We start from the raw sequence: 12,475 nt of genomic DNA, 5'->3' as shown, positions 1-12,475 counted from the left end.
GGGCCAGGATGTGCAAAGTATGTTAGCTGAATTAATGATATATGCAAACGGAGGTGGAACTCGCCAAGGTCGAAAGAATGCCCAATCATACCCAAAGGGCTTTTGCTCGACTGTCGACTGCAAGCGTCAAACATTGCATCAAGCGTCCTTGCGTACACATGTGGCAACATCTGTCTTGCCCTAACAAAGTGATGTTTGAGTAGGTTCTGAGCCGGTTCTGCCGGTTCTGCCGAGTTCTGCCGAGTTCTGCCGAGTTCTGCCGAGGCCATTATGCTGCCTAACGCCAGAGCTGGACAAGCCAGCGAAGAGTCAGCGACTGCGCAGGCGGAAATGGAGCAGCTGATTCAGGCAGGCAAACTTGTCGCCACTCTCTCAGAGAAGTTTAAGAAGGATGCCAAGTGGACGCTGGCCGCCGCCCGAGCGATTACCCAAATCACAACTGCAGAGCGCTCGGTCATTTTCGCCAGTTCGGAAGGTCGCCAGCTGGAGCTTCTGAATGAACTCGCCAATAGTAAGCCATTTGCTACGGTGCCATGCGGAGCGCTCCGGGGCGATGCTGACTATTCCGCCCTGGTCCACATGCCGTAATACACCCCCACTCCGCCGTGCTTGGAACGGGCAGCGGCAAGTTGCCTGGCAAGTTGCTAGTCTGCATATGACCCCGGTTGCTCGCACATTGTAGGGGAGCTGGCTGGCCTGCGCGTGCAGAGCGCGACAGGAGCGGGTGAGCACTGAGCTATAAGGCGAGCCCCCACGACCACCCCGGTTCATTCAGCAACCGTTCGTTCGGCCGTTTGACCCTCTCCGTTGCCCCAAGTACTGAAAATAAAGACAAGGTTGCGAAACATTGTGCCATAGTGGGTTGTTAGGCTTTCCACCTCCGAGCGGGCTGTTCCCACTGTCATAGCCTTCTAAGACCACTGAACCCGCCTCACTACACCTGTAACCTTAGGTGCCAGCACCGGCGCGCCAGACGCGGAGCACCCGCGCGACCAGCAAGGTGAGCCTGCGTGGGCTGTAGTGCCTTGGTATTTGCGGAGGAATGGGGCTTGGCTAGCTGGGTGGACCTGGGGCAGGGACGTGGGGTTCCGGAGATCAGCGTTGGTCAAGCGTCCACGAGCACCGTATATACTTACTTCATAGACTTAAAGCGACTCAGCACCTGAAAGGACATGCATCTGAGGGAAGGCGCGGCATATAGCAAGCCTTGTGGACTCAAGTGCAACCCGACACTGTCTCCATTGCCTATGCACCGCACCGCTCCCTGCACCGCCTTTGTGTGCAGCGGCACCGCCCCCGTCGTCCGCCACCACATGGTGGCCTGCCAGCTGGCTTGGTGCTGTGGCACCGACGTGGCGAGCGCGAGGAGGAGAGGAGGGCAGCCGGCAGCAGCAGCAGCAAGAGGACTCTGCCGCAGGGTCCACCATGCCTGTCAGTTCAGGCCCGCACTCAGCGGTAGTGGCTTCCATGCACGCTCCTGGTGCGACCAACAGCTTGTCGAGCAGCTCGCCTTCCCCCTCCCAGCACCTGTCTACCTGTCGTCAGCGCCGCCCACACCGTGCCGGTCCTCGACAGGCGGCTTCAGAGGGTACGCTGTAGGGCCGCTGTGGGAGCTGCTGCGCGCGTTCATGGCGGTGGATGAGCAGGGCGCGTCCCTGCTGCTGCTGGCCATGCACCTCGCTGGTGCATTGCTGAACCAGAGCGTGCTCCAGCTGCTGGTCAGTTTGGCCGGGCTGCTCCACATACTCAGCGCTTGCTGCTGCCCCGCGTGGCTGCGGCGGGCGCTGATGCGCAGCAGCTTACTGGGGCGCATTGGGCTGCTTTGGTGCGGGCCCGGCGTGTACGGTTTTGTGGACAAGCAGGATGGACGGCGCAAGGTGATGTCGGGTGGCGTTCGGGCACTGGTCGGATGCGTGCATGCAGCCCTGTCAGCATGGCAACGATCGACTGATGTGCGGTGTAGATTGGCTGCCCCAGGACAAGATGCTGGGTGTGTAACGGCGCAAGGTGATGCCATGCACGCAAGAGTGGATATCTTCATTACTACTTCACACGGGGCCGCATTGGTTCTAAGCATTTGTGGCTACACGTGGGCGACGTGGCAGTTCATTTGCAGTGAAGGCAGGAGCGTGTCGGGCCGCAATACTATTGCCACTGAGAGGCTCGGACACAGCTGGGCTCTGAGCTGACGGATGTTGATGTGTATGTGTGCCTACGGAGTACAGCTGTGTGCAAACAACGTCTCGGTGCAACCAGGGTAGCTAGCGTACGAGGCAGGCGTGTTAGACTACCATGAACGTGTATGTGAGACCGTTCCTTGCAAGGCGAACGCTCACAGGTGGTGTCGTTAATGCTGCTTGCTTACATGAGAGGTCGGTTTATTGGGGCCATCGTGTTTGTGGCAGTGTGTCTGCATTTTGGGGCAGCGCGTGAGTCCGTATTGAAGTCCTCCTTCGGCAGCAGCGGGCTGCTGGGCAACGGCTGAGGAGTGTACGGGCACCGGCTGCGAATGCATTTATTGCTTGCTGGAGCGCATGTAGGATTGATGGCGCCTTCTGTGCATGCGTGCCATTTGCGTGTGCTTAGTAGGCGCCCGCGTCAAGGTGGCTGGGTTGATAACGACCCGGGAGGGGAGGGCTCAGCCCTTTTCCTGCCTCCCAGTGCCTCCCTAAGGCAACCACCTCCTTGGTAAAGTGCTGTAAACTGCGCAAACCGCGACCCTATTGTAGAAAAATAGGTGGCAGGGAAACTCTGGGAAATGCGTTGATTCGCAGCGGCTCCCAGTCTGTTGCGGAAACCAGAATGTTGGTTAGCGAGCTTAGCTTTCGGGATACCAGGTAGCTGGTGTGGCTGTGATGGGTTGGTATGCTGGTATGTTCAAGCCCGCCCTGGCTGTGGGACTGTCCACATACCACCCCATGGTGTGCTTGTTGCTTATTGCGCTGGCGTGGTACTTAGCTGGCGCGCAGGTTGAGGCCTGCCAGTGTTTGGTTGACTAGCTAGATACCGGTTCTGGCTATGTGCCTGTGGAAACCGACCCCGGCCATGTCCGGGCGATGAGGTTGTTCGGCCTCAGACTGTGGAGGGGCTCAGCCCCTTTTCCCGTGACCGGGGAACACTTGTTAAAGTGCTGCCGTGCGTGCCTGCGGCTGCCTGCGTCTGGGTCTTGGGCTTGACTGTAGCGTCAACGCCATCGGCATCGGGGACGTTCTTCGGGGGGGGGGGGGGGGGGTGAATCCCATGATTCAAATGGAAAGAGCTTGGTGAGAGCATTCAGAATCTGCTTTCAGAAGTTCAATCAGGGTAGTAATTGCAAAGTTATGAATGCGGATGTTACAGAGGGGACAGTCCCAGCACCCGAAGACGCCGAGCCATCACATGCTATCAGGGCCCAACTTGACTCCACCAACCCTGACTTTGCTGCAAACCCTCCCGCGGGCAAAGTCCGTGTGACTCCGCGCACAGTGAGTCCTAGCCAAGCCTCAACCCGCCAGAGCCCCACCGCTGTGCCTCAACGCCACAGGCCTAGGCACAGGAGTGCCGGGAAACGTCTAGGCCGCAGGACACACGCACAGCGCACGCACTAACCAGGGCGCAAGCGTCCAGGTACTATAACGGTCGCCCACACATGCATCCTGCCCACACACGAAGCCACCAACCACGCACAACCTCTCACGGCGAGGGGGGCGGGGAATCAGCGTCATACGGCAAGCGCAAAACCATGCCGTCACCAACAGCCCGAGATATGAAGGGATGCGCAAACGGCACAGCGTCCCAACCCTTTGGCCTGATACCCAAAGTCACAAACGTCTGGAGACGACCCCAGAAGTCAGCTACGACGGCAAGTCCATTGCTCAGCACCCGGGCCGACGGCAGCTTCGCTCGCGCCGCCAACCCGGCCATAACCACACGCTGCCGACCAAAGTCCAGGGCAGACATAGCAGCGAGACACACCACATCCCACACAGGTGGTGCAAGCCCCGCAGGCGGGCGCACTAACCACACTCCTCCAAAGTTATGGGCCCCCAAAGTCGCCGTAGCTCCATGAAGCGTAGCGCAGTGCTGAGCGGAGGACTACAGCACTGACAGTGGCAGAACGACGGACTGCTCTCTTGCTCAGCAAAGTAGCACCGTACGTTGCGTCCCCTGTCACTTGACTCCCTTAGGGGCATGCCCCGTGGATCGCTTGGCGGTCCGCTAGTGGCTGTACAGCAGGGTACAGCGCTTGGTACAGCGAGGAGCAACGCGGCGAGCGCCAGGAACGCACTGCTATCGGCTTCCGCATGCCGTGTGCCGGTGGCTGCGCGGGATGCAAGCCCGGGGAGTAGCGGGACGCCCATTGAATGCGGGCATATGCCCTACCCGTCAGCGTTGGCGTGCCCCGGCCCCCGCAGGGGGCGCGGCGCACCCATACGTTTCAGAAAGGGGGGGTCGATGCCAAGGTGATCCACACACGTTCCCGGCCCCCGCCGACTACACGCAGCCAGTATTCAGGCCATCAGTTACACAAAGTCACTGTACACAAGAAGGAAGTGGCCCCGGCGACGTAGATCCGTCACCCGACTCGAGTCAGGGAACCGCGATCGCGAAGGTAACTGTGATAGCAACAGGTTGAACACATTCAAACATATGCCATGAAGTCCTCAGCTGCAAGAAAGACATGTTAGATGCCGATCTTATCGCAGACACTCCCGCTGGTCAAATTAGATTTGTTAACATATAAATGGCTTCAATGTGGGCACATATGTACCTATCAGAAGCCTCGCGGACGCGTGGGCTGCGAGCGCGAGCATTTGCCCTTAATGCAGCCGCGCTGTCAGCCCCAATAAGTTAGAGCTGTACATCTTAGGAATTGGTATCTATTTATCAAGCCAGCCTGGATTAGGAAGACGGTTTCACCGCAACGAAGTTCTTGCCAGCCCCGTTCCGCCATGCTGCCGTTTGTTAAATACCTGCAGACTGAGTGTGCATGCGGTATATGAAATATAGCAGCGAGACTCTGAGCAGCGAGACCCTGTTATCATTACATTTGCAAAACGTTTAGGGCTGAACGGCTTTGCCGCAACTTACCATGCGACGTCCAACCGTCCGACGTCCAACGCACAGCCCCGACCCCCCCCAAGGTTGTGTGCATGCCAGCATCCCCAATACCTTTGGTCCAACGTATGTTACGACTCTGGCACATCATCATACTCAGACTTCAGTCGTCATTCCTATACCAGCCTCCTTTCACCTCAGCTCTACGCCACGCACCCCTGACACGCCCTGACGAAGGGTCACTACTTGCACACGCCTGCTCTCATGCCCAGCACTATAACACCGTACGTTGCGTCAGGTTGCGTCCCCTGTCACTTGACTTCCTTAGGGGCACGCCCCATGGATCGCATGGCGGTCCGCTAGTGGTCAGCGGCCCACGCATGGCGACCGCACATCGTGCCAGCCTCGCAATGAAGGCTGCCCGCCCAGCAACCAGATTCCTTCGCGCATTCATAACAATACGTGTTTGATTAATCACACCAGTTGTCACCAAGCTTAGAACCCGTCGTCAAGTACCGTATCAGCAAGTGCAAGTGCAACAAATATGCAGCTAGCGAACCTTAACGCGAACGCCTCTCGCTGCCAGCGGGATGGATCATCGAAGCCTTCTCATCGCCATGTAGTGGTTTCCGCACAACGGTTGGCTCAGCGCACAGGCGCGGAAGGTTCTGTCGCGCAACATGCCAGTCGTCGCGTTTTCGGCGCCTCGCTGCTTGGGGCCATTGCGGCGGTGTCGATGATTCCCGCTGGAGAAGCGCAAGCAGGGTGAGAGCTTCAATTGGAGTCTTGCGGAATGGCCCTTGCCGGGAGTTTGTGTGGTTGGCGTGGGCGTGCCCAAACCCCGGTGAGGCTGCGGTCCAACGGAAGTTGAGGCAGGGAAAGTCACCAGAGTAGGCTGCAGTCAAGGATCCAGCAGACTGTCGTGATGGCTGGCGGCGACGATGCTTGCACACAACGCCCCTGCACTGCTGAGGCCCCGACCTGCATGCCGTGTTCCAGCACTGCTGACCTGCCTCATCTGCCCGTGTCCGCCAGGTTCAAGAAGGAACTGAAGAAACGCAAGATCCCCGAGGAGGACTACGTGCAGCTGCGTGAGTACCTTACCGGAGAACATATGGATATTTGGGAGGGGGAAAGGGTGGGCTGCGACTACTGTTGGAGCTTAGTGACGAGGTTTGGATGAGGCAGTGGATGTCGGACAGGTGACGTGGCAATGAAAGGACCTCCGCCTGCCAGGTACGATTGCAAGGATTACGACCAATGGGTCGTCTTCTGTTTCATCGACTACATCACGCCACCATGACTTCGGGCTTCTACCCTGCCCAACCCGTGCGCCGTTTCCTATTATTCCAACCCCGCAGCTGCAAACGGGCTACGTGTGTACGACCTGGAGGAGGGCAGTGGGGCGGAGATTAAGGCAGGCGACAAAATTGTGGTGGGTGTGGGGCTATGGGGCTATGCAGGTCAGCAACGCGTGGTGTTGGGCTTCATTACATGGATGTCGCAAGGTGGAGACACTGGGCATACCGTATTGTACTGCTTCATCACCAGGCCGTTGTGTCACTGTGCCAGAGACGAGTGAGTGTGCCGCCTGCATGTGCCGCAGGTGCACTACGACTGCCTCTACCGCGGTCTGGATGTCGTGTCAAGCCGCTCAGCTCGCCTTCTGGGAGGCAACCGCACCATTGCGGAGGTGAGCGGCACCGTGGCAGCGATCCACGTATGTGCGTGGGACTTCAGCGCTTACACAACCGACCGGGCTCAATGCTACCCTACAATTATATACATATACGCGACACCTTGCTTGATACATACGCTCGCATTGCGTCATCCTGTCTTGGCTGCCCATGACGCCCCTTCACAATGACCGGCCTGGCCCTCGGCCCCGAACTCACCCACCTCCTCAACCGCCCGCCCCGCCCCCCAGCCGTACGAGTACGTGGTGGGCCAGCCCGTGTTCGCCGCCAGCCTGGCCAACTATGACGCCGAGTCCGCTAACCCGCTGTTCACCGGCAGCAGCGGGCCCAAGCCGCCCCAGGCGCTGTCGCTATCGGTGCTGGGCATGAAGAAGGGGGGCAAGGTGAGGTCAGGTCGGAGAGCGAGGGTCGGAAAGCGAAGAACAACGGTGCAGCAGTGACACTCGAAAGTAGTGCATACGCCACCGCAGCGGTTGTTGATGTTAGGGGCTTCCGGTCAGCCAACAGGGCAAACACCATGTAGTGACAATGTCATACGCCGGAGTACTCGTGCGTGCGGTTACACCTACCTTTTGCTTCTTGCTTTAGCTTAGACTATATACAACTTAAGCCCTGCATATTTAAGGTGAGGACTCTCCTTACAGTATCCTGAAGCTGTAACTAGCAACAACGTGCGCTAGACATAGGAGAAAACCAGCGGGGGCAGTTACATGACTACGACAGACACTATACTACGGTAGTCTTACCCCAGAGTACCTTCCTCTTAGCCCTCGATCGTGGTGCTGTCGCCGAAGTAGTCCCGAAGCAGTAAGATACCCGCAACATTCAATCACTACACAATCGTTGCAGAAGCCCTATCCAATGCTCGCCACCGGCAGCCACTAACTGCCCCTTCCCACCCACGCCTCCGCAGCGCTCCATTCTGGTGGACAAGTCGGAGCTGGGCTATCCGCAGGGCGTGAACGAGCTGCCCGCGGACACCCCCTTCGAGCTGCGTGTGGAGGTGCTCAGCGTCATCTCCAAGTAAACGAAGTTGTGGTGACAAACCCGGGGACGGCTGGCAGCTATCTGCAGATGATGGGGCGTGATGTGTGGTGCCGCGCTCGTCGGTAGTCTGTCTGTGAACAGACATTGTGTAACCTTCAGAACGAATGAGGCTTATCGGGATTGTTGATAGACACGTTTTGGTGGTCAACTGATGCTTGTTGTCGTAGTGATTGCTGGCTTTGGCTTTGGGCTTGGGCGGTTGTGGTGGCGCAGGATGTGTTGGTGTTTCGGAACGGGCGTTCTACATCCGCAACAGACGGTGCGCCGTAATTTTGATAGCTTTTGGATTGGAGGGTACTGTGGTACGTGGTGTGCGCCTGTAACCACGTCAAGTCGCTCCAACTGCACCTGGGCGTTTCCAGGCTTGCTGTGCCGTCGTCGTCGCGCCGCTGTGGTCACTGATGGTTATGCGCCAGACCGCCAGTGCGCCACTGTGGCCCAACCCTACTGCCTAGTCCACGCTAGACCGTACGTACAGAATGGACAAGGCAATAGGGTGGTCTACTAGGGCAACCTTTGTGTTTGTCGGGGGAGAACAAGATACCGTTCTGTACGTGGTCAAGGGGAAGATGGACCTCAAATCCCAAATTGTGGTGCGGGCGGCTCTCACTGCGAGCATTGGCGAATGTTTGGCACGGAGCCGCGCCTTACCGCCGTTCAGCCAGTTCCTCACCCTGGGCAAGTGGTCACGCTGTTCAGTACACATCAGAGCACGTCTGACACCATCACCACATGCATTACCTAAGTCAAGTTACAGCGCACGCCCGCACCCAATGGCTCGAGCATTGGTCCGTGCTGCATGCCCTTCTGCTCTTCCGCCCTTTTTATCAGCACTGCTGCTGCCTACACCCCACCATTACCATGTATTGCTGCCATATATGCCATGCACGGCGTCCAACACCAGCGCGACCCCGCAGGATGGACACTCTATTTGCCTATGCATGCCGAACTCACGCGCCAACAGTGGCTCTGTGGATCTGATCAGCATCTACCAGGCAGCCCCAGCCGTGCCTCATGTGATCACCGCACCGCGCGCTGCTTAGTTGGCCCAGTCGCATGTGCAGATGGCGTATGCGCGCCGCTGCCTCAAAAGCCGCCGGACTGAGAGGTCCGCGCCTCGTACTCGGGCGGCCTGCGCGCAGAGGTGGCCCGTACAGTAGTTATAGGCAACTTTACCCCATCGTCTCGCCCAGACTACATTCACGCTTTTGCTCTGCGACAAGTGCTTTACTATCTGTTGGGACCTATGTCGTTGGGCTCGAGCATATAGACCCCATCATTATGTTCAGCATCATGCCACGACCCGTTCTCATTCTCGCTGGCCCCACCGCCTGCCCCGGCCCTGCCCTGCCCTGCGCCCCCCTCCCCCTTCCCCCCTGTCCGCCATCCCTTCCCCTTCCCCTCCCCCTTCCCCTCCCTCCCCCTCCCCCTTCCCCCCTGCCCCTCTCCCTCTCCCTCCCCCTCTCCATCTCCCTCTCCCTCTCCCTCTCCCTCTCCCTCTCCCTCTCCCTCTCCCTCTCCCTCTCCCTCTCCCTCCCCCTCTCCCTCTCCCCCTCCCCCTCCCTCTCCCTCTCGCTCTCGCTCTCGCTCTCCCTCTCTTCTCCCTTCCGCTACCAGTTCCCTCCCCTCCCCTACCAGATGAGGAAGCTGGTCTTGGCCGCGTACAGCAGCTCCACCAGGGGCGGCGGCAGACCCCGCATGCGCGGCGCCTGGCACACCAGCACGTCCGGCTCCGCCTCAAACACGGCCTGGGTGAGCCAAGGTGGGGAGGGAGGGAGGTGCCCGTATGTGCCCGGGCTCAGCTGGTAAAGCCCGGATGAGGGGGAAAGTGTACTGAGGGGGCCGGATAACCACACTTTGCTGGTGGGAACAAGCTGCTCCTGAAGATGTGGCCCACGTGCACTGGCGTGTGCATGCGGTGTGCGTAGAGTCAGCGTCAGAGCACATTCCTCACCTGGGGCAGACTGCGGTTGGAGGGGCCTGCGAAGGCATAAGAGTTGCCAACAGAAACAAGTAAGGGTCACAGCGCATGACACAGTGCGACTCCTCAATTGATTACTGACAGCTCCGCCCCATTTTCATCCTGCAGGCTTGCCGCCCCCTGCCGGTTCTGCCCCTGCCCCTGCCCAGGGTACCCTTGCCCACTGCCACATGTGCTCCAATGCGCACCCGCCAACATGGTCTTGTCCGCATGGAAGGAGTTGACGTGGGCTTGCACCCCGAACGACGTCAGCAGCTTCTGGGCAGCAGGCTTGATGTTGTGCTTGTCGTCAAATGCATTAGAGACCTATAGGGCCGCAGCAGATGCTCAATCATTGACTTGCCCCCAACCTGGCCCATTCAAGCAATGCAGACGACCACAACGGCACTGCCACGGGCCTCTAGTACGGTACAAACAGTATTCAATAGTAAGTCACAATGGCAGCGACCCCTCTGCAATATGTGGACTGGATCTGCGTTCACTGCCCCGGCCGGTTGGGAGTACGATGGTGAAGTCAATTCCCCGTCCCTGCACTTCTTATATAATCATGAATGTAAGTCCCCCCTACCGCCACGCACCGTGAGCATGAGGTGGTCGCGGCCCGCAGTGAAGTGCTCGAAGAGCCATTCGAGCACACCCCTGAGTGAGGGAGGTGCGCATCACACCGGTGAGGGGTAGAGGGCGCGGATCAAGGGGCGGCAGCTGTATGCGCAACGGCACGAGCCGCAAGACCTAGCCCGGTGCTGTCCCTGCCTCCCTCCCTCCCTGCCTTCCTCCCCCTCCTCCTCTCCTCACCGCCTGCCGGGCTGTCACCCACCTGCTGTTGGCCTGCAGGTCCACCATCACCTTCATGGGGGTCGCCGCCGCGCCCGGGGTGAGGCTGCCGGTGGCGCCCAGCAGCTTGGCGCTGCTGGTCAGGGTCTTGCCGCTGGCGGTGCGGGCGGCGTTCACCCATGTGGAGGTGGCGGCCAGGGCGGACCAGGGCGCGGTGGCGGCGGCGGCGTTGAGCCACTGCCCCTTTGTGTTGTATTTGATCACCAGCACGGGGGCGCACCGCAGCTCGGGCAGGATCTTCAAGGCTACACTGCTGGACAGCAGGTTGCCGCCCGGGCCTACGCCTGGCAGCCCGCCACCGCCTAGCCCACCACCCAGCCCCCCACCTAAGGATACCCCGCCGCCGCCGCCCCCGCCCCCTGCTGCCCCGCTGGTACTGGTGCTGCTGGCGAAGGAGGTACCGCCTAACAGGCTGATGCGGCTGGGGGCAGCGGAGTTCTGGGCGTTGGCGCCTGCGGGAGGAGGGGAAACAAGGGACATGTGAGAAGGCGTGTAGCCATGGGTCTAACACACATTGGACAGTGTCGGCCCGTTCCTGGTGTCGTCTGAGCAAATGCGCGAGGCTTTTGCACTGTGGGCGTGCTCAGCGCACATGCCGTGAGGGCATGAAACTGCACCCATTACTGTAAGGTGTACGCGGCCCGCAGTGCAACTCTCCAAGCACTGTCCGCCCTTTTCCAGCCCCCCACTTGGACCACTCCACTTACACAGGTTGTTGCTGCTCATCAGGATGAGATGCGGCTGGACCGTTGCGGCCACATACCGGCCCAGGCTCTCGTACAGCGTGTAGTCATCCTCCTTTGTAACCACCTGCGTGATTGTTGGGTGCAGGAGTAGTCCGGGGATTAGCGGACGGCAAGGACACATGTGGCAACGCCCGGCCCGGTCCACTCCCAAGCTCTCCTCTCAAAGTCGCTTAGTGTGTGTCTGTGGATGCGGCCTCACATGCTGGTGCACAAGGTGCTGCAGGTCCGCCTCCACCAGGTCCCGCTGCCGGCTGACTGCTGCGGCGCGGCCCTCCTCGGTGTTGACGGCGGACACCAGGTGGATCTCATCTAGGGCGGGGTTCAGAAAGGCCTTGAGGAACCTGAACACGGGGAAGGTACGTGTGCGTTCAGTGCCGGGCCCTGTTGCACCCCGTCTCGTCGGTACAGGGCAGACGCTGACAGCTGCCTGCGATGCCAGGCGCTTTGCGCACGTAACCCTCCATGGCAGGCCCCATTTGCAGGTGGCGTGGCGACGTGACCGCCGCCCAAGCGCGCCCCTACGACCCCGTCTTCGTCCTAGCCGGTCGCTGGCGGCAGCCGTAGTCGCCAGCCCTTGGTCCGTGCGACCCCGCCTCAGCAAACTTGACGTCTCACCTACCGATATGCATATTTGCAGGACGTGCTCTCCGATACAAGCATGCATAGCCGAATACCTGCGGTTACACGCGCGTGCTTTACTTGGCTTTCAGAGTGCCTGGGCAATCATCGAGGGCTTTCTACATCATTATATTGACAGCATGAAACAATATATCGCACCCCGCTTTCGTGATGTCAGAGTTCGCGCGTCCACAGTGCCGGAGGCCATGTTGACAGCAAGCTTCACTTCGACAGCAAGGCCGGTCCACAGCTTGGTAGCATACCGTCAAGTATTCCTTGTGACTTGTTAAAAGCTCCAGCTCAGTAGCTCAGAGTGTAACAGAGAGGTGTTTCAGTACTTGTGTTCGTCGAGGAAACGGTTGCTGAGGGAGAATACCATAAGCAGAATGGATTATACCAGCGGTGCTTTCAGGTGGCATCATGTGCCGGAGCCAGGGATGATCCGACCGTGTCCGTGCCGAGAGCCACAATGTGCGCGTCGGCGTCTCGGCTTGCAAGCCTCCCATCGTGGCCTC

The 12,475-nt window shown here is 59.4% G+C and overlaps 3 protein-coding genes across 3 annotated transcripts; 2 read left to right on the top strand and 1 right to left on the bottom strand.

Annotated features, from left to right (window-relative positions):
* Nucleotides 1-34: 34 nt before the first annotated feature.
* Nucleotides 35-3,136, top strand: CHLRE_10g466900v5 (uncharacterized protein). The gene is made up of 4 exons (XM_001698595.2): nucleotides 35-511; nucleotides 683-724; nucleotides 953-1,000; nucleotides 1,286-3,136. Exons 1-4 carry the CDS (start codon nucleotides 331-333, stop codon nucleotides 1,597-1,599), a joined length of 585 nt encoding a protein of 194 aa, XP_001698647.2. The 5' UTR covers nucleotides 35-330; the 3' UTR covers nucleotides 1,600-3,136.
* A 2,376-nt stretch (nucleotides 3,137-5,512) lies between these two features.
* On the top strand, nucleotides 5,513-8,116 carry CHLRE_10g466850v5 (uncharacterized protein). Its single transcript, XM_001698594.2, has 6 exons — nucleotides 5,513-5,802; nucleotides 6,073-6,128; nucleotides 6,399-6,472; nucleotides 6,644-6,730; nucleotides 6,965-7,117; nucleotides 7,648-8,116. The coding sequence occupies exons 1-6, from the start codon at nucleotides 5,774-5,776 to the stop codon at nucleotides 7,759-7,761; spliced, it is 513 nt and encodes a 170-aa protein (XP_001698646.2). The 5' UTR covers nucleotides 5,513-5,773; the 3' UTR covers nucleotides 7,762-8,116.
* A 196-nt stretch (nucleotides 8,117-8,312) lies between these two features.
* On the bottom strand, nucleotides 8,313-12,331 carry CHLRE_10g466800v5 (uncharacterized protein). Its single transcript, XM_001698406.2, has 10 exons — nucleotides 12,120-12,331; nucleotides 11,962-12,016; nucleotides 11,542-11,683; nucleotides 11,304-11,406; nucleotides 10,580-11,048; nucleotides 10,341-10,401; nucleotides 9,951-10,068; nucleotides 9,736-9,761; nucleotides 9,417-9,529; nucleotides 8,313-8,913 (listed from the first exon to the last, which is right to left on the bottom strand). Exons 1-10 carry the CDS (start codon nucleotides 12,166-12,168, stop codon nucleotides 8,868-8,870), a joined length of 1,182 nt encoding a protein of 393 aa, XP_001698458.2. The 5' UTR covers nucleotides 12,169-12,331; the 3' UTR covers nucleotides 8,313-8,867.
* Between the last annotated feature and the right edge of the window lie 144 nt (nucleotides 12,332-12,475).

The sequence above is a fragment of the Chlamydomonas reinhardtii genome, chromosome 10 (assembly GCF_000002595.2).
Source record: "Chlamydomonas reinhardtii strain CC-503 cw92 mt+ chromosome 10, whole genome shotgun sequence".
NCBI lineage: Eukaryota > Viridiplantae > Chlorophyta > Chlorophyceae > Chlamydomonadales > Chlamydomonadaceae > Chlamydomonas > Chlamydomonas reinhardtii.
This window is presented reverse-complemented; position numbering and strand designations above follow the sequence as displayed.

Coding starts and splice junctions, on each gene's coding strand:
- CHLRE_10g466900v5 (XM_001698595.2), top strand. CDS start 331: ATGGAGCAGCTGATTCAGGCAGGCAAACTTGTCGCCACTCTCTCAGAG. Junction 512..682: donor TCTGAATGAACTCGCCAATA/GTAAGCCATTTG, acceptor CGCACATTGTAG/GGGAGCTGGCTGGCCTGCGC. Junction 1,001..1,285: donor GCACCCGCGCGACCAGCAAG/GTGAGCCTGCGT, acceptor CTTTGTGTGCAG/CGGCACCGCCCCCGTCGTCC.
- CHLRE_10g466850v5 (XM_001698594.2), top strand. CDS start 5,774: ATGATTCCCGCTGGAGAAGCGCAAGCAGG. Junction 5,803..6,072: donor GCTGGAGAAGCGCAAGCAGG/GTGAGAGCTTCA, acceptor CGTGTCCGCCAG/GTTCAAGAAGGAACTGAAGA. Junction 6,731..6,964: donor GCAACCGCACCATTGCGGAG/GTGAGCGGCACC, acceptor CCCGCCCCCCAG/CCGTACGAGTACGTGGTGGG.
- CHLRE_10g466800v5 (XM_001698406.2), bottom strand. CDS start 12,168: ATGGCCTCCGGCACTGTGGACGCGCGAACTCTGACATCACGAAAGCGG. Junction 11,407..11,541: donor AGCACCTTGTGCACCAGCAT/GTGAGGCCGCAT, acceptor ACAATCACGCAG/GTGGTTACAAAGGAGGATGA. Junction 10,069..10,340: donor GCGACCACCTCATGCTCACG/GTGCGTGGCGGT, acceptor GCGGCCCTATAG/GTCTCTAATGCATTTGACGA.